This window comes from Quercus lobata, chromosome 2, assembly GCF_001633185.2.
Source record: "Quercus lobata isolate SW786 chromosome 2, ValleyOak3.0 Primary Assembly, whole genome shotgun sequence".
NCBI classification, from domain to species: domain Eukaryota; kingdom Viridiplantae; phylum Streptophyta; class Magnoliopsida; order Fagales; family Fagaceae; genus Quercus; species Quercus lobata.
The window spans coordinates 102,123,572-102,141,747 of record NC_044905.1 but is presented as its reverse complement, the minus strand read 5'-3'; the positions used below and the strand labels follow the sequence as shown (position 1 = coordinate 102,141,747).

Genomic DNA, 18,176 nt, shown 5'->3' with positions numbered 1-18,176 from the left:
CGGTGTGTAGAAGGCCTTCCACTTCCCTGAAACCAAATATGAGCATGTTTTTACAGTGTCAGCTATTGGAATTTTGCATTTGAATAAAAAAAATTTGTAAAAACTTGCAGATTTCCCTTTCTGCAATCTTTGCCTCCTCTCCCATGCTGTCTCACCAGTGACATTGACCTTGCATCCCCTTACATTGTGCCCTTCCTGTTGACACCTTTCACACCTCATAGGCCTGTTTGCTCTAGACACCTTATAAGGGTTCGACTTATCAACATTTCTCTTCCTCTTCATGGGTGGCCTGCCTGGTGGCTTATAGACAGTAGGTGCAACAGGCTTGGGTTGGCCACTTGACATCCACTCAGACTGGTTAGGCATGGGAGGTATGGGTGTCTTGTATGTCTCCACATAAGCATCCTTGTAGTAGCATGGATGGGTGTAGTCTTTTGGTTTCTCACAATTCACAAAAATGGCTGCAACTCCATGCTTATAGGGGATTCCTGTCAAGTCCTATACTCTACAACTGCATGTCCTATTTACCAAGTCCACCACATGCCTTTCCCTCTCATTGTCAACCTCATACACAAACCTCCCAGAAGGAACTGCACAGAAACCCTTACACTCTAATTTTAACTGCTCCAACTTTTTTTGTATGCTTGGACACAAATTGCCACCATACTTTTCTATGCCAGTCTTCTTTATATACAGTCTGCTCATAAGCCTAACTCTAATCCACTCCAGCATTGATAAGATGGGCTTATCTCTAGCCGTTACAATCATAGAGTTAAAACTCTCACTCAGATTGTTTACCATACAATCTGTCAAAGCTCTTGAAGAAAAGTGGGATCTGGTCCACTGTGTAGGCTCTATATCAACCATGTACTTCTAAGCTTCTTCATCCAAACTCTTAAGATGGTTCATCCCTCTCTCAAATTCCCAGGCTGATGTTGTGCCAGCACACCTCCACAGTACACTCTTCAACTTCATGCCCTTGTGGTTAACCTTGAAGTTGTTGTATATGTGCTTCACACAATACCTGTGCTCCACAGTTGGGAATAGAGTTTCCATTGCAGGTAAAAAGCCCTGTAATCAAGTAAGCATTCAATGTCAGCAAGTAAGCATGTAAAAAGGTAAGTATATAATGAAGCCATGAACATGAGCTAGATGATAATACCTTCTGCCTGTCACTGATGAATACTAGATTGAGCTTCTCTGGCTTGCCAATGTCATTTACAAACTGCTCCAAGAACCAGGTCTAGCTATCCTTGTTCTCTTGCTCAACCACAACCATTGCCATTGGGAATATATTATCATTTCCATCATTAGCAGTGGCAGACAATAATTGCCCACTAAACCTACCCTTCAAGTGGCATCCATCTAGCCTAACAAAGGGTTTACAACCACCTAGAAAGCCAACCTTCTGAGCATTGTACCTAATGTACATCCTTTTAAACTTGGGCTCTACATTCTCATTTTTCATCTCTGTTTGCAGAATCACCCTACTTCCTACATTTGTCCTTAATATCATTTCTGCATAATCTCTAAGTAGGCCATACTGAGCCTCTTCATTCCTAGTAATCAGCCCCCTAGCTGCCTTCCTTGATCTATACACCTGATTAAGACTTAAATCAGTTGAAATCTTCTGCATCACATGATGCTTAACACTTGAGACCTCCCAATTAGGATTCTTACCAAAATTCTCCAAATACCTCTTTGCCACATAGGCTGATGTAATTTGCCATTTTTTAAATTTTAGGGGGCAGGTACACTCAGGATAAAGTAGCTTGATCTCAAATGTGCACTCTCCAGTCACCATTGAGGCATAACACCTCCATCCATAATTGTTATACAATGTACATAAATCTTCTTCTTCTCATTCAACTTCCACTTGACATAAATGTGATGCTGAATCACATACTCCATCAAAGCCTTCCTAAACACCTGGGAGTTTGGGAATTTCATCCCTTTTGCCAACCTAACATTTTTCATATCAGTCCTCTCATTGAACTCCAAATTGCCAGGCCCTTGCTCATCATCAGAACTATCCACACTTGCAATATCATCTTCTAAAGCTGGTTCAGCCCACTCTTCATCTAAATCTATGTTTGAAGGAGGAACATTGCTTGGGCCAGGTGCATCTGTGTTTGGCTGAGGTGTATCAATGTTTGGATGAGGTGTATCAGTGGTTGGAATAGTGTTAGGCTAATGTGGCACTGTGTGAGGTGGAGAAGACTCACCAAAAATGTCATCAGCAAAGTCTTTTCCTTCCAGACCTTCATTCAACCAATCAAACTCCTCCTCCAGACCATCACCCTCTGCAGCAGCTCCTGCACCACCCCCTACACCAGCCCCTGCACCCCCTATAGCAGCCCCTGCACCAGCTCCTACACCAACCCCTGCACCATCAAGAACTTCAACTGCAAGTGGAGCATTACCACTTTCCACATACAGTATGATGGTGTCTCTTGGCCCTCCCTCATTGGACTTGCACATGGGTACCACATCTTGATCATCTTCTATGAGTCTTAAGACTTGCTCCAAGTTGCCCCCAGAACCTAAATAATGAACCCTACACGGTTCATCAATCCCCAATTCCTCACATATACCTTTTATTTCAAAATAACTAAGCAAATCAGGATCCCTATACATTATTTCAACTTTCCCACCAACGTATTCTAAACTAGGGTTCCACAGAAAAGCACCCTCATAATGTACCTCCAATTTTAATTCAACATCCATTTGCAATAACAAATTACCAGTTGAAACGTATACAATTAACAATTAAAGAATTGTAAACAGTTGCATGTTTCTGTTTTGCTTTTGGGATGCAACGCACACAGAGGGACCACATTTTCAGATTTTCTGATTTTTTTTTTATTCTATTTTACTAAATAGCACATGCAAACACTAAAATTTAAACCCAATAGAAACTTGGGTCCACTGTGAGACACAATGACCACGATAGACAAAATGCCCATAAACAAACACAAATCCAAAGAACAGGTGGTCACATTTTTCATAAATATCAACAAACACAACCAATATTCTCATTCCATTACATGTAACATTGACCATTGATTGATTACTCAAAAAACAATAAAACAACCACAAGCTCAAAGTAAAAACCCAAACAGTGATTGATTTCTTACCAAGATTTTAGTCCCTCAAACAACCCGTTGCTCGTCTAGGTTTACACTTGCAACAGTATGTCAATATCAGATGCAGAATGGATTTTTCGCGTTTCTAGGGCTCGTGAGGAAAAGAGAGTGAGTTCGTATTGTTTGATCCATGTTATGTTTTAATTTGGCATAAAATAGTGTTTTTCTAACGTCTGAGGGTGAGGTGGGTAACAGGGGTAACGAATTGATGTACAGATAGACAAAGTGATAAGTTTTGAACCACGGGTAGGTAAAGCGCAAACGGGCCAAACCTAAGATATGTTTACTGACCTCAGATATGTTTCCTGTAATTATCCCTTAAACTTGTAATTAGAGGAAGGAATATTCGTATCCGGTTTTCTTCAAAAGGAGATTCGGCTGTGCCAAGCTACAAGCCTCATCAGAAAAAGTCATTTTAAAATGAAAAAACCCAGTTAATTCGATCATTTCAGCTCAGTCTTTACCCACCTCCTTGTCTGAAGAGTGTTGCTCGTCGATCGTTCTTTCTCTTCACCCATCACAGCCGGTAAACCGTACACCCATCACCGGCAGTGACTTTGTCGGGCAAATGGAGTTTTTGCTTTTATTTTTATATATTTTTTGATTTCTTTCTTATTTTCTCGCTTTTGGGTAAAAAAATTTTCAGATCTGGGAAGTTACTTTGTGTTTGAAGTGTGTAGGTGTTTTGTGTCCATTTGGGCTTCTGAAATTCAGATCTACAGTTAGCTTCTGCCACGTGTTTGTTGTAGTTAGCTCTTAACCTTTATCTTCGTGCTTTCATCTAGGCTCCTGTATTAGGGGGTAAGTTTGGTTCAATTTTTTTTTTTTTTTTTTTTTTTTTTTTTTTTTTTTAAATTAAGTGTTTTGTAAAAACCGTTAAAAAGTTGGTTTCATCGCTACTTTTGAAGTGAAGGTACTCAGAAAAAGAGAGCAACTTTCGCTCCTCAGTCCTCACTGGGAACTAGGAAGTGGAAGTACTCAGAAAAATAAAGAATAATTTCAGTCCTCTTTTCATCTCTTCCAAATTTCAGTCTCTTCTTTCTCTGTCTTATAAGTTCCAAATTTCAGATTCAATTCCATATCTTTCAAAGCTACGCAATTCAGGTTGGGGATCAAGTGGTTTCTTCTTCCTTTAATTTGTTTTCTTTTTATTCTTTCTACGGTTCTAAACTAATTCTAATTGATCTTTTTTTTTTTTTTTTTTTTTTTTTTGCATGTCAGATCTATAATTTCTAATGGATTTAATGGGCATGGAAACGGACTCCTCATCTTTCCCAAGTTCCTTTTCTTCTTCTGTCGCCCGATGGAAGTATGATGTGTTCCTCAGTTTCAGAGGTGAGCACACCCGCAACACATTGGCGGACCTTCTATATGATGCTTTCAATCAGAAGGGCATTAACGCCTTTAAGGACGATGAAAAACTTGAGAAAGGAAATACTATTTCGCCAGAGCTTTCAAGAGCAATAGAAGAATCGCGATTTGCTGTTGTCATTTTCTCAAAAAACTATGCATCTTCGACTTGGTGCTTAGATGAACTTGCAAAGATCATTCACTGCGAGGAACACATGGGAATGCAAATTCTGCCAGTTTTTTATGACGTGGAGCCCTCTGATGTGCGGAAGCAAATGGGAACTTTTGCACAGGCTTTTATTGAACATGAAAAACGTTTCAAGGAGAATATAGAGAAGGTGAAGATGTGGAGAGATGCTTTGACTCACGTGGGCAATCTCGCTGGATGGCCTTTAATGAATAGGTAATTTAATTTTAATTGATATATTTATTTGTTTTAAATATTCTGATTACCCATTTCATGTATATGACTTCATTTTGAACCTTTAGCAGATCTACAATACATACATGTTTGCATTTCTATGAATTTTATCTTGAGCCTATCCATTTACATCATTACATGGTTTTGTTTCAGTAAGCGGAATTGAACACCAAATATCTTCTATGATCTCTCTTTATTGCAGGCCTTTCTCACAAGTTATTAAAAGCATTGTGAGGCTTATATGGCATAACTTGAATAATGATGCATTCTCAGAAGTTACCAAGGGCCTAGTAGGAATATACTCTCATGTGGTGGAATTGGAGTCGTGTTTAGATGTAGGGTCAAATGATGTTCGCTTTGTAGGGATTTGGGCGATGGGGGGAATGGGTAAGACAACTCTTGCTTGGGTTGTTTATCATATGGTTTCTAAAGATTTTGAAGGTTGCATTTTTATTGAGGGTGTTCGGGAAAATTTTGAAAAATATGGTTGTGTTGCAATGCAACAAAAAATTATTGAACAAATTTTGATGGAAAAGGATTTGAAAATAAAAGATAAGTATGATGGAGTTAAAAAGATCAAAAATGTGTTACATCATAAAAGAATTCTTCTTGTTCTAGATGATGTAGATAAACTACACTCGTTAAACATGTTAGCTGGGGAGCATGATTGGTTTGGCCCGGGCAGTAGAGTTATCATAACAACAAGAGATCGGCACGTGTTGGAGACACATGGAGTAGATGAAATATATGAAGTTAAAGGATTGAATAATGAAAATGCTCTTCAACTTTTTTGCTTGAAAGCTTTTAAAAAAGAGCATGTCCCTGATGATTATATAGGGTTGTCTAACCATTTTTTGGAATATGCTGGAGGCCTTCCTTTAGCTCTTGAGGTTTTGGGTTCATTTTTGTTTGGAAAAAATATTGCTGAATGGAAAATTGCGTTAGAGAGGCTCAGAGAATATCCTAATCCAGAAGTTTTGCATGTACTTAAAATAAGTTTTGATGGACTCCATTACTTAGAGAAGGAAATATTCCTATATATTGCATGCTTCTTTAATCATAATATGAAAGATCATGTTGTAGAAGTATTGGATAATCTTGGCCTTTATGCTAGTATTGGATTGAAGGAACTCATTGATAAATCTCTTTTGAAAATTATGGATCACAATGTAGTGTGGATGCATGATTTAGTTGAAGAAATGGGTAAGAACATAGTTTTTCGAGAATGTCCTGGTGATCCTGGGAAGCGTAGTAGACTGTGGTTTTATGAGGACATTGACAAAGTATTAAGAAAAAATGAGGTAAGAGATTATTTAGAGAAATTGAATTCATTCCCTACCTTCATGTTCAACAAATTTGAAATTTGAATTGTTTTGCTAATAATAGTTTTTTGCAAATTATCAATTCCTTCTTGAATTTTGATTATTAGGGAACAAAAGCAGTTCAAGCTATGGATATTTGGGGTGGTTATTTTCTTGAAGGAGAAGGGGCAACTTGGAACCCTGATGCCTTTTTGAAGATGTACAATCTTAAATTTCTTAGAGTTAATTCCATTGACTGTGTCCCCACACATCTTCCTGATGATTTAAGAATTCTTGATTGGACCAAGTATCCTTCAAAATCTTTGCCATCAAGTATCCAGCTAGATGAGCTTGTTCAGCTTTGTTTGCAAAGGAGCAAAATAGAACAACTTTGGATAGGAATAAAGGTAAGTGTGTTCTTAAGTATCCTCTTACAACTTTGCTTTTAAATCACAATAAACAAACACTAGGAAGCAAATCATTCTAACTTTTTTTTTTTTTTTTTTTCCTTTTAACAGCATTTTCAAAAGTTGAAGTTCATTGACTTGACTGATTCCTCAAACCTGATCATAACTCCAGACTTCACTGGAGTCCAAAATCTTGAGATATTAGTTCTAAATGGTTGTGAAGAATTACGCGAGCTTCACCCATCCATCGGACTTCTTAAAAAGCTTGTTCGTCTTGATCTAATGTGTTGTGAAAAACTAGTTGGTCTTCCTAGCACCATTTGTTGTTTGAAATCACTTGAATCTCTAGATCTTTCTAGATGCTCAAATTTTGAGAACTTGCCCGAGAATCTAGGAAATGTCAAAGGTTTAAAAAGGCTAGATTTGAGTGGGACAGCTATAAAAGAGTTGCCTTGTTCAATTGAATGCTTGCCAAGGCTTACTTCATTGAATATACATGATTGTGAAGATCTTGTTTGTCTTCCTAACACCACTTGTGGTTTTAAGTTCCATGGTGCTCTTGATCTTTCAACATGCTCAATATTTAAAAACTTGCCAGAGAACCCATGGATAATCGATGGTCTAGGGAAGCTTGATTTGAGTAAAACAGCTATAGAAGAGTTACCTTCATCAATTGAACACTTGATTGGCCTGACTTCATTGACTCTTAGGAGTTGCAAAAATCTTGTGTGTCTTCCTAGCACCATTTGTAGTTTGAAATTGCTTGAATCTCTAGATCTTTTTGGATGCTCAAATTTTGACGAGTTGCCTGAGAATCTAGGAAATATCAAAGGTTTAAAAAGGTTATATTTGAGTGGAACAGCTATAAAAGAGTTGCCTTTATCAATTGGCTGCTTGACAAGCCTTACTTCATTGAATATAAGCGATTGCAAAAAATTTGTGCATCTTCCTGGCACCATTTGTAGTTTGAAATCGCTTGAATCTCTAGATCTTTCTGGATGCTCAAATTTTGACAACTTGCCTAAGAATCTAGGAAATGTCAAAGGTTTAAAAAGGCTAGATTTGAGTGGAACTTCTATAAAAGAAGTTCCTTCCTCCATTGTTCTCCTTAAAAATCTTGAACAAGTTCTTGTCCATGGATTGAAAGAAACATTATTTTCATTTAATTCCATGCCAACGAGTCAATTGCCTTCCTTATTAGGTGTGCATTCTTTAACATACTTGGATCTTTGTGACTGTAATCTTTCGTCTATCCCCAATGATATTGGCAACTTGTCTTCTTTAGCACACTTAAATCTATGTGGAAATAATTTTGTTTCCCTTCCTAAAAGCATCTCTCAACTCTCTAACCTTCAAACACTCAATTTGGAGGGTTGCAAAAGGCTTCAATCATTGGAAAATGTTCCATTAACTGTTGAATTCATAATTGCAAACAATTGTACTTCACTGGAGAGATTGCCAGATCTACAAAATCATCCTTTTAGGTCATGTCCCTCCCGTTTGCTTTTCACGTATCTCAACTGCTTCAAATTGGTTGACAATATTCAAAGTGGAAGTAAGCTGCTTAAGGTCTCTCTCTCTCTCTCTCTCTCTCCCTCTTGCTATGTCTTGGTCTCTCTGTCTCTCTCACAAACATTATGCATTGTATTTTTCAGGGACAAATTGGTAGACTACCAAACATGTTAGAGATTATTATTCCTGGAGGTGAAATTCCAAAATGGTTTAGCCCTGCAACGTTTATTTTGAAAAGTACCCCACGAAGTAAGCTTCAAGTGTTGACGGGTCATACATGGAAGATACAACTACAAGTGCCGTCTTGTGGGTGTGATGAGCTGATGGGAATTGTGTTGTGCATTGTTTTTGTACCCAACGGGTCATATCAAAGCAATTGTGCATTTGAGGTACATGGATTTCGAGGGGCAGTTCCAGTAAAATCCAATTTTGCAATAGATTATGGTAAATTTGAGTCACCTACCATACTAGACTCTGGATTTATGACAAATTATGGTAAAGTTGAATCACCTCACCTTTGGCTGCTCTATTTGTCCACTCACTATTCTGGCTCCAATTGGGGAGAAACATTTAGTCAAATTGATGCAAATGGAACTCATCAATTTGAGATTGAAATATCTTCCCCAGAATATGAGGTGGAGAAAGTTGGGTTCCATTTGGTATACAAACAAGACATCGAGGATCTCAATCAAACTATGGCACAATGCTGCAACAACAGCATGCTCTATGAGGATTTGGGTGATCTCCATCATGATCATTACAATTCAGCTGTAGAAGGTTTCAAAAATAAGCGAAGCAATGATGGGGATGACGGGGTTGGACCTAGCAGAAAAGGCTACTCTAATAAGAAACCACAGCCAGAGAGGATTCAGAGACTCGGAAGATTTATGGCTGATTCTGAGGATTCTAGTCAAAGGGAAATTTTTTACTTCAGTAAGTCATCATCTTTCTTGTTACTATTACAATTTACAAGTCATCATTTTGGGACATATATTAGCATTTTTTCAAAATTTTAACTTCAAAGCATTGTGCTTTCCTCATATTATCAGAGAACTTAGAAAAACATAAAATGCATGTTTGGTTTAACATATATTCTTCCAAATGTCAAAGACAATTATGCCTTTCCATAAGATGTCTCTCCGTCCCTCAGTTTGTGAGGCTTGGATGAGATACTCATTTCTACGACTACGATATATACAATGACAGTACATTAATCTCCCATTCATATTATATTTGATCTCTGTCTGTACAATATGGATAAATGTTGACCAAAAATCTATTGGCTGGCACATTCATACCGCGTTCTTAATTAACTCATGGTTGCCAATTAGCATAAGGGTGTTGGCAAGGCAATTCTACTTCAATTATTATACACCACTAGGACCACAACATTTCATGAAACAGGCCCTACTAGAGTATAATAATTTAGTAGGAGCATCCCCATGAAATATTTAGATGGTGAGTTTATCGATTTCAATTTAGGATGTGACATAAAATGAATTAGGATGAAGCAAATAAGCTCGCAAAAAGCCAAACTGGGGTTCTGATAATTAAGCTACATTGAAGGAAAAACTACGCCTAAACCAAATGAAAACTACGCCTAAACCAAATGAAAACTACACTAACAAATTGGTCTATAACATTGAAGCTGCATTGCCTGATATCCGTGTCTCGTGTGTGATAAACGCAAAACCACCAAGCCAGTCTCTCCAATAGCTAGCTACACCTTACGGCTAACCCTTACAGGCCTTTAGAAGTTTTGATTGAGTCTGCCCTGGGGTTGGAAAATGTAAATCATGTCACAAGAATGAAACCTTACGCAGTGGTTTACATGTGGGACATAAAAAATAACCTCCGTTCTTCCAAGGAAATATCATCGCCTGACGTAAAAGGTGGTTCAAACCCCACATGGAACTTTAAGGTTAATTTCAACGTTGACTTAGCCATGGCCCAAGAGAACCGCTTTGTGTGGGTTGTTAAACTCAGGTCGTGCCGGAGAACTCAGAGTGTAAGGGACAGATATCGGTGAAGTCTGTGTGCTCATCACAGAACTGCTGGAAGGTGCTGCAGGAAATGGAAGTTGTATGAGTAGAAGTGTTGACACTTTTTCGGATGGGAGTATTGGGACGGAGCAAGGGCAAGGAGAACTAACATTTTCTTATAAGTTCAAGGAACCAACTGCTGATAATCCTACACTGCTGAATATTGCAAAGAAGAGGAGCGGAAGACAGGTTATCAGAAAACTGGCAAAATTATCGGGCACGGTAGTGCTGAGTGGGCTGATTTCGGGACTGACAGGTGGGTTAGTCAATTGAGCATTCTAGTCAACGCAAGCCCACCTCAAAATCTATGTGGGACAGTGGATTATCCATTCTCGTGGTTTCTGTTGTTTAATGTCTTCTAATGTTCTGTGTGACTCCCTAGCTATTTGGTCTTAATTTCCTAGAATGTCAAGCTGTTTATGGTGTTGTTATGAGTAATTCTTTGTTTCCTTTTGGGGAAGAGTTTAGTCTTTCAATTTCTCATTATTTACTCATTCTATTAAGGTACCTTTGTACGTAGTTTCATTCAGTTTAGTTGCACCGATAATCTCTAAACTTCTAATATGTTGCTCAGTTTGTGTTCTTTAGTTTCGGGCTCAATTCTTTTGGATTTGGAACCATATTCCTTTTTTTTTTTTATAATTTTTTTTTTTTATGTGCATGCAAGTATGCAACTTCTTCAAGAATTATTAGATACATTGTTTTAAATGGAAGTGCTTTTTATCATTTTGCTATGAATTTTGGCCCATTTTCAGCATAGAATTGCTTATTTTATGAAACTTATTCACACAGTTTTCATTATAAGATATAGTAGGCCAGCCCACTGAGTTGAATCCGCCATTAACTTCGAGGACCCATCAGTTGTGGGGAGGGTGGTTCCATGGTGGTTTGGATATTTTTCAACCTATTAAGGTAGGTTTGGTACTTCGGTTAATTGGATTCTTCCCAATAGCAATTGCTGATTGTTATTGCAGAACAACATTGTAGCGCTTTCTTGCTTTTCTCCAATGTCTTTAAGAATTCTCCTTCGCCACACTCCTTGTGAAGTTGCTTTAGCTGCTGCCACATACTCTGCTTCTGCAGAAGATTGCGCCATAATATTTTGCCTTTTCAAAGTCCATGAACATATATGCCAGTACCAAGAGAGAATTCATAGGCACTTGTACATTTCATATCATCTAGACATCCAGCCCAATCATGCCAGTATAACCAATTAGACTTGAACCTTCTCCAGCTTTGTAGAAAATCCCATATCATGAGTTGCTTTCAAGTATCTTTATTTATTTATTTTTTTGATAGGTGTTCCTTGCAAGTATCTCAAAACTCTTTTTCCAGCACAAAGTGATTCTGACTTGGTTCTAGCATAAAGCGTGAAACTAGACTTGCAGCAAGCATTCTGTCAGGTCTAGTAGCTGTTAGATATAATAGACTACCAACCAGACTTCTATACATTCTAGCATCTGCTTTTTTAGCACCATCTTCTTTCTTCAGCTCTTCATTTGCAACCAGGGGGTAGCAACAAATTTGCAACCAAGCATCCTGAATTTGTCGAAAATGTTTTCAGCATATTTTTTTTGAGAAATGAAGATCCTATATTTTGTTTGAGATATTTCAATTCCCAAAAACCAATGTAGTAGCCCCAAATCACTCATCTAGTAAGTTTTTTTTTATGCCTTTCTTGAAATCTTGGAGCATCTTCTCATCATTACTGGTGAAGATTAAGTCATCAACATAAACAGAAACAATGAGAATACGGACTGCCTTCTTCATGACATAAAGTGTGGGCTTACTTTTGCTTATTTCAAACCCTTTGAGATGATCTATTAATCAATTTGAGTATACCATGCTTGAGGAGCTTGCTTTAATCCCCCTTGTCTTCTTCCCCTTTCACCAAAAATCCTTGGGTTTGCTCAAAATATATATCTTCATTCGAGACTCCTTTAATTTCTGTTAGCTCCTCTTTGATTTATTTTATATATATATATATATATTTTTTTTTTTTGTTTCAAGTGCAGTGGGTTTACTATTGTAAACACAGTGTACTTTTCTAATCAATAAAATTTTGATTACCTATCCAAAAAAAAAAAAAAAATCTTGTAGTTTCTAGTCTTGAAACAGGAGCAAAGGTTTCAAAGAAATCAGTTTCTGGCTTTTGAGTAAATAGGATCTAGAGTTGTTGCAGAAAGGGTTATGGGGTTGTGTTAGGAATTAAAAGGTGGCTTGATGAGTTATTTGATGGCCATTTGGAAGAAGAAAGTATTTGAGGATTAGGGTTTTGATAGGTAAAAGAAAGGGCTTGATTTGGGGTTGTAAGTAAGAAGGAAATGGGTAGTTTTTATGGTGTTTATAGGCTATATGAACAGTATCCGTGAACTATACCATAAGAGGAGGAGGAAGAAGAAGGGAGAAAGAAACCATATAGGCTGTTGTGCCTCTATGCCAAAACATTCAATAATTTTATTAATCAATTCCATCTCTTTTGAATATGTTGAGCACAAATATATATAAAGGCAATTTCTTGTACTAATAGCATTAGGACTCCTATTAGGACTACTAGTTTAATTAGTAAACTAAAACCTAATAAAATACTAACTTGGGCCTATGTCTGTAAACAAGCCCAATTGGTAATTGAACCTATAACTATAAGGTCATTGCTTGATTAATTTATTCTTTTCCCATATATGGTAAAACCATAATTAAAATTTTTTATCCCATCACAAATCTATAAATTTTTATTACGAATGGTTTGTTAATATTAGCAATGCACTACAAATAACTATTTTATATCATATGAACCTATTTACACACTTAGAAATTTCAATCTCGATTCTATATGTGTATATTTTTAGACAAGTATAATTATTTATAATGATTATTTATAATTAAATTGGGCCTTATGTTTAGAGCCTAAACTTGAAGTTGAGCTTGGCTTGCTTGCTAAGCAAACAAACATAAACAAGCTTTTTCATGAGCCGGGCTCAAGTTGTTCATGAATAGTTTGATTCATTTACAGCCCTACTTTGGGCCCAAAGAAAATAAACCTAAGATACGTAGGATCTCCTAGAAGATTCTAGACTCAACTAAATTACCCAAAATACCCTTTATTCGCATGAATTGCAGAAATTACAGATTTGTCCCTAACTACAAAATTGACCATAGCTAATGAAATGAGGATCCAAATAAAAAACTGTTTTAACCCTAAAGGACTCAGATGTTTAAAACCATATGACTTTTACTTCAATTGGACTCGCATGTGAACCCCACAAAATAATTCTTGAATAGCCAATAGGCAAATTGTAAAATATCCATCCTCCATGATTGCACCAAAAAGAGAGAGATGGATTGTTTTGGGTGGCAACAACAGTGGGGTGCGTTGGGTTGATGGGTTGGTCATTGTTGGGGATGGGAGTGGGTCAATGGGTTGGGAATAAAAACTTTCTTACACATCAAGAAAACTCAAATAGGTAACCAAGCCAAAATAAAATTTTGAGGCCATTTCCATTTTCCAACACTTGTTTATGAGAGAATGTTAAAATTGTTCATTAAAAATTACCTATTTTTTGTTATTATGACAACCAGCTGGTGGTTCGGTGGCGGTTTGGGATTTTTTCCAACCCACTAAGGTTGGTTCAGTTAACTATATTCTCCCCTCCCTCTTAGAAACGACCTGTGCACAATCCAAACATTGACCTTAGTTATCCTATTTTTAGGGTTGGAACTGGCTTTGTGAAAAATTAACTGCTAAGCATGTTGCTGGTGCAGTTAGTCATCATCACTTGGTATTTTTCTCTGCATTGGGTTTATTTTCTTTGAAAATTAGAATTTTATGTGTCCTTTGGTGATTGGTCCTTTCCTTCAAAAAAAAAATTTCTTTGAATTCTATTATCATATTTCTTTATAATTTTAAAATGGACAAAAAACTTAATCAATTAGTTTTGGAATACTGGATGATACTCACATGTACTTTATTCAATATAGATCTTTTGAATATTTTTTTTACCTATTTTTTGGGGTCATTTCTAAACAGGAAGTGTAAGTTGACTTGGAAGCTTTTTTTTGCAGAAGAAAAAACTGAAGATGAAGTAGCGTCAGAGCCTCATGGTATGGTGATTGATGTTAAAGAAGTTAAGATGACTAATTCAAGTGGACAAAAGAAATTTGAAATTGAAGAAATTGGGAATAAAGCTTCTTCACAATTAAGACAACCAGAGGGTATACAGGTTGAGGAAATGCAACTGCAAGCATCAAGTGAAGCAATTATGATCCTTAAACCCAGTGAGATGGAACCAGAAGCAAGTGAGCAACATGGATTATTTCTCATGCAGGGTGGTTTAGTATTAACTAAGCTGCCAAAGGATGAGGATTGGAAGAATGCCAAAGAGATTTACTTGATGGACAATGAGTTGTCTGATTTACCTGAGAATCCAAGTTGCCCCAATCTGTCAGCTCTGTTCCTTCCAAGAAACTACAAATTAAGAACGATTCCTCAGCCATTTTTTAATTTCATGCCAGCCCTTCAAATCCTGAACTTATCTAGGACTGGTATCAAGTCTCTGCCTGATTCTCTTATCAGATTGGTAAGCCTCAAAAGATTGTTTCTAAATAATTGTCACCGTCTCATGATTTTGTCACCGAAAGTTGGAGATCTCAAGCAACTTGAGGTTCTTGATCTCGAAGGGGCAAATATTATGGATTTACCCAAGGAGATTAAGAATTTAACTAATCTGACATGCTTGGAAGTTTCATTTTATGGATTTACAAGTAATGGTAGGAGAACCATGCAATCAAATGCTGTGGTTCCTTGTGGGGTACTTTCTGCATTGTCTCAGTTAGAGGAGCTGAATATTGATGTAAATCCAGATGACGAGCGGTGGGATGCATTTGTGGAAGATATTGTTAATGAAGTATGTACCTTAAAGAGGTTGGAAACTCTTAAATTCTATTTTCCAAGGGTGGAACTTTTGAGTCACTTCCTGTGGAATAGCCTATTACTTCCTAATTTCAGATTTACTGTTGGTCACCATGTCAAGCGCATTTTGTCTCGAGTCCCTTCTGATGCTGAGTTTGAGCTGGAACGATGGGAGAGATGCTTGAAATACATAAACGGTGAGGGTGTCCATAGGGATATTAAGAAATTACTCCAACACGTGACTGCATTTTTCTTGGACAGGCATGCGACTATTAAGAAGCTATCTGATTTTGGGACTAAAAATATGAAACAGCTAAAATGCTGTGTTGTGGGGGAATGTAATGAGCTTCAAGTGATTATAGATGCAGCAGATGCTTATGGGGAAGATGGTATAAGTGAAATAGTATCTGAATCATATGGTGCTGAAAGAATTGTTCTTGGATCACTTGAACACCTGTATATATATTATATGAAGAGTTTAAGGAGCATATGGGAGGGGCCAGTACAGCAAAATTCTTTATTTCTTCTCAAGTCCTTGACATTGAGCACATGTCCCCAATTGACCACTATTTTCACGCAAGGGTTGCTTGATAACCTATGCAATTTAGGAGAGCTTAAAGTGGAATACTGCCACTCCATCAAAAGCATTGTAAGCTGCGAAATCTCTGCTGAGCATGGTACCTCTTATTTTCTCCCAAATTTGAAGAAGATTTCACTTCATTGCGTGCCTGGATTAGTTAGCATCTCTAATGGTTTACACATTGCACCAAAGTTAGAATGGTTGAGTTTTTATAATTGCCCAAATCTTAAGAATCCATTAATTGATGAAGTTTCTAGTCAAGATTTGAAAAAGATAAAGGGTGAGAGGCGTTGGTGGGAAGAATTAGAGTGGAGCAATGGTCGTCCAGGTTATTTGGATGAAATTTTTGTTCCAATTGAAGTAAGGGATTTCTGAGCACTTTTAATGTTCCCTAATCAAAATTAGTCTCTGCATTGCCTTGTGGAAGCTCATTGGTGCAATGTCAATGACTGTATAATTGTTAGCTGAGGCATCCTTGGACCACTTTCTGTTTGCTGTGTTTATGCTCTTGTAGCTGCTTTGGCGGTGAGACACTACATTGAATATAGTCACTCTAGCCCGATGTATCTTTCTCATGCTATTTGTGAAAAATGTATTGTGTTCAGAGCACTCACAAGAGTGTAGCTAAAATAGCTATAGCTATTTTAGCTACACCAAAACACAAAAATTCACACTACAGCAGTGGAGCTAGTGGAGCTAAAGGTAAAATTTTTACCTTCATTGCTTCAGTGCATGGTTATATATGGCTGTGCACTGTTAGCTGAAAGCTTTTTTGTTTTTTGTTTTGTTTTTTTTTTAAATTTTGCATTCACAATACTTTTTATTTTTATTTTTGTATTCTTTCTTGCTTTCATTCTCATTTCTCTGTGTCTCTCTCCTCACTGCCTCTCCATCTCTTCAGCAGTTCAGAATTTCAGCCACAGATTGTTACCAGAGATTGAGGATGAGAAAAGGTGTGACCTTTGTGGGGTTGATGCTAAATAAGAAGAAGAAGAGGGTGTTGTAGAGAAAGAAGAATAGGGAGTTGGGTTATGTAAAGGAGAGAGACACAGAGAGGGAGTTGGGTTTTGATCTTTGTTGGTTTTGATGTGGTGGCGTGGTACTGGTTTTGGTGACTTTTTCTTGTATCAAAAAAAGAGAAGTGACCTGTGAGCTAATCTAATTAAAATAAAGAAAAGGGTGTTGTCTCTCTCCTCACTGCCTCTCCTCACTGAAATTCTGACACTCATTGCCTAGGTTCAATCTCTGGTAAAATAAAAATGATTTTTCTGCTTTCTTTTTTTTTGTTCTTCTTCACTGGTTTTGATGGGCACAGGGTTGTGGTTGTGCAGTGATTTTTGTGGGTTTGATGGTGGGTGTGGTTGTGTGGTAGTGATTGAATGAAATATTATTTTATTATAGTGTTTATATTATTTTATTGTGTTAAAAGCTAAAATAGCTCAACTACTGTAGAATGTGAGAAGGTAAAATAGATAAAGTGACTTTTTGTGTAACTAAAAAGCTAAAAATTTAGCTTTTTGATCCTCTAAACACAATGCTAATGAAATCCAAGTTCTTGAATATGTGTGAAAATATGTCCTGGAATCCCAAAAAGTACAGACTGTAATGTAGGCCATTTGTGTTGGTATTCTATCTGTGATTGTGAGTTATATATATAGATGGGTTCAAGTTACAACTGGTGTAACTTTTGTAAAGTTACACCTTTTTTATACTATAGATTTTTAAGAGATTTAACGGTTAAAAAAGACATCATTAAATGTTATTACTTTTCACTTTTGTTTCTCTCCTTATTTATTGGTTTTTTACTTGATTAAAGGGTACTTGTCATTTTCAACTACCTATTCATCCTAAAAGAGAAATTAAATAGATATTTGATGATAAAATCAAATTATTTTAAACAAAATTTATACAATTATATATACAATTGAATTTAAAAGTAATCTGCTGCTTTTTATTTCAAAAAGAAAGATTTACAATTGAATTATATATACAATTGCTTCACACTACATCGTTGTCTTCTTCTTCTATCTCTCTCTCTCTCTCTCATATGCCAGGACCTTTGTGAAGGCTCTTATTATGTGTTTAATGAAAAGAAAAACTGAGAGCTTTACACTATATGCTTTTGAGATTGAGTCTTGACATGAGTTGGTTGGAGACAACACACCTGAACAAGTGAATTGATGTAAGGTTTTTATACGCAAATTTCATTGAATAAAATTAGATGTATTTTATAAGGATTTCCGTGCCACTAGAAATTTAGGGGAAAGAAAATATTTTGAAAGACAAAAGTATAGTAAAAAGAGAAATACTGGGATGTTCAAGTCCAACTACAATTGCAATTGACACGCATAATCCATCCAAATGGTCACTTCAAGTCTGAGTTAATGGCTATGCAAATGGGCAGTCCTGTCTAGTGGCTTGTTGTGGATTTGAAGTTGTCTTTGTCTTCTTTTTCTGCAATTTTTTTTTCTTTGCTTTCTCTCTCGCTGTAATGGTTTAAGAGTTCTA

General features: G+C 36.8%; 1 protein-coding gene across 2 annotated transcripts; it reads left to right on the top strand.

Moving 5' to 3' along the window:
* The first annotated feature begins 3,542 nt into the window (after positions 1-3,542).
* LOC115977599 (protein SUPPRESSOR OF npr1-1, CONSTITUTIVE 1-like) lies at positions 3,543-17,228 on the top strand. Of its 2 annotated transcripts, XM_031099536.1 has the most exons (9): positions 3,543-3,947; positions 4,215-4,250; positions 4,368-4,899; positions 5,120-6,218; positions 6,347-6,625; positions 6,737-8,194; positions 8,281-9,070; positions 14,242-16,370; positions 16,570-17,228. In XM_031099536.1, exons 3-8 carry the CDS (start codon positions 4,382-4,384, stop codon positions 16,041-16,043), a joined length of 5,946 nt encoding a protein of 1,981 aa, XP_030955396.1. In that variant the 5' UTR covers positions 3,543-3,947; positions 4,215-4,250; positions 4,368-4,381; the 3' UTR covers positions 16,044-16,370; positions 16,570-17,228. The 2 variants fall into 2 exon arrangements, with proteins under 2 accessions (XP_030955396.1, XP_030955397.1); XM_031099537.1 differs by lacking the exon at positions 3,543-3,947 and having other exon boundaries at positions 3,982-4,250; positions 16,573-17,228.
* The last annotated feature ends 948 nt before the right edge of the window (positions 17,229-18,176 follow it).

What these genes read in the sequence shown, in the direction of transcription:
- LOC115977599 (XM_031099536.1), top strand. Translation starts at nt 4,382, where the DNA reads ATGGATTTAATGGGCATGGAAACGGACTCCTCATCTTTCCCAAGTTCC. An exon ending in AAGTATTAAGAAAAAATGAG is followed by an intron (nt 6,219 to 6,346) that starts GTAAGAGATTAT and finishes TTTGATTATTAG; the next exon opens with GGAACAAAAGCAGTTCAAGC. An exon ending in GTGGAAGTAAGCTGCTTAAG is followed by an intron (nt 8,195 to 8,280) that starts GTCTCTCTCTCT and finishes TGTATTTTTCAG; the next exon opens with GGACAAATTGGTAGACTACC.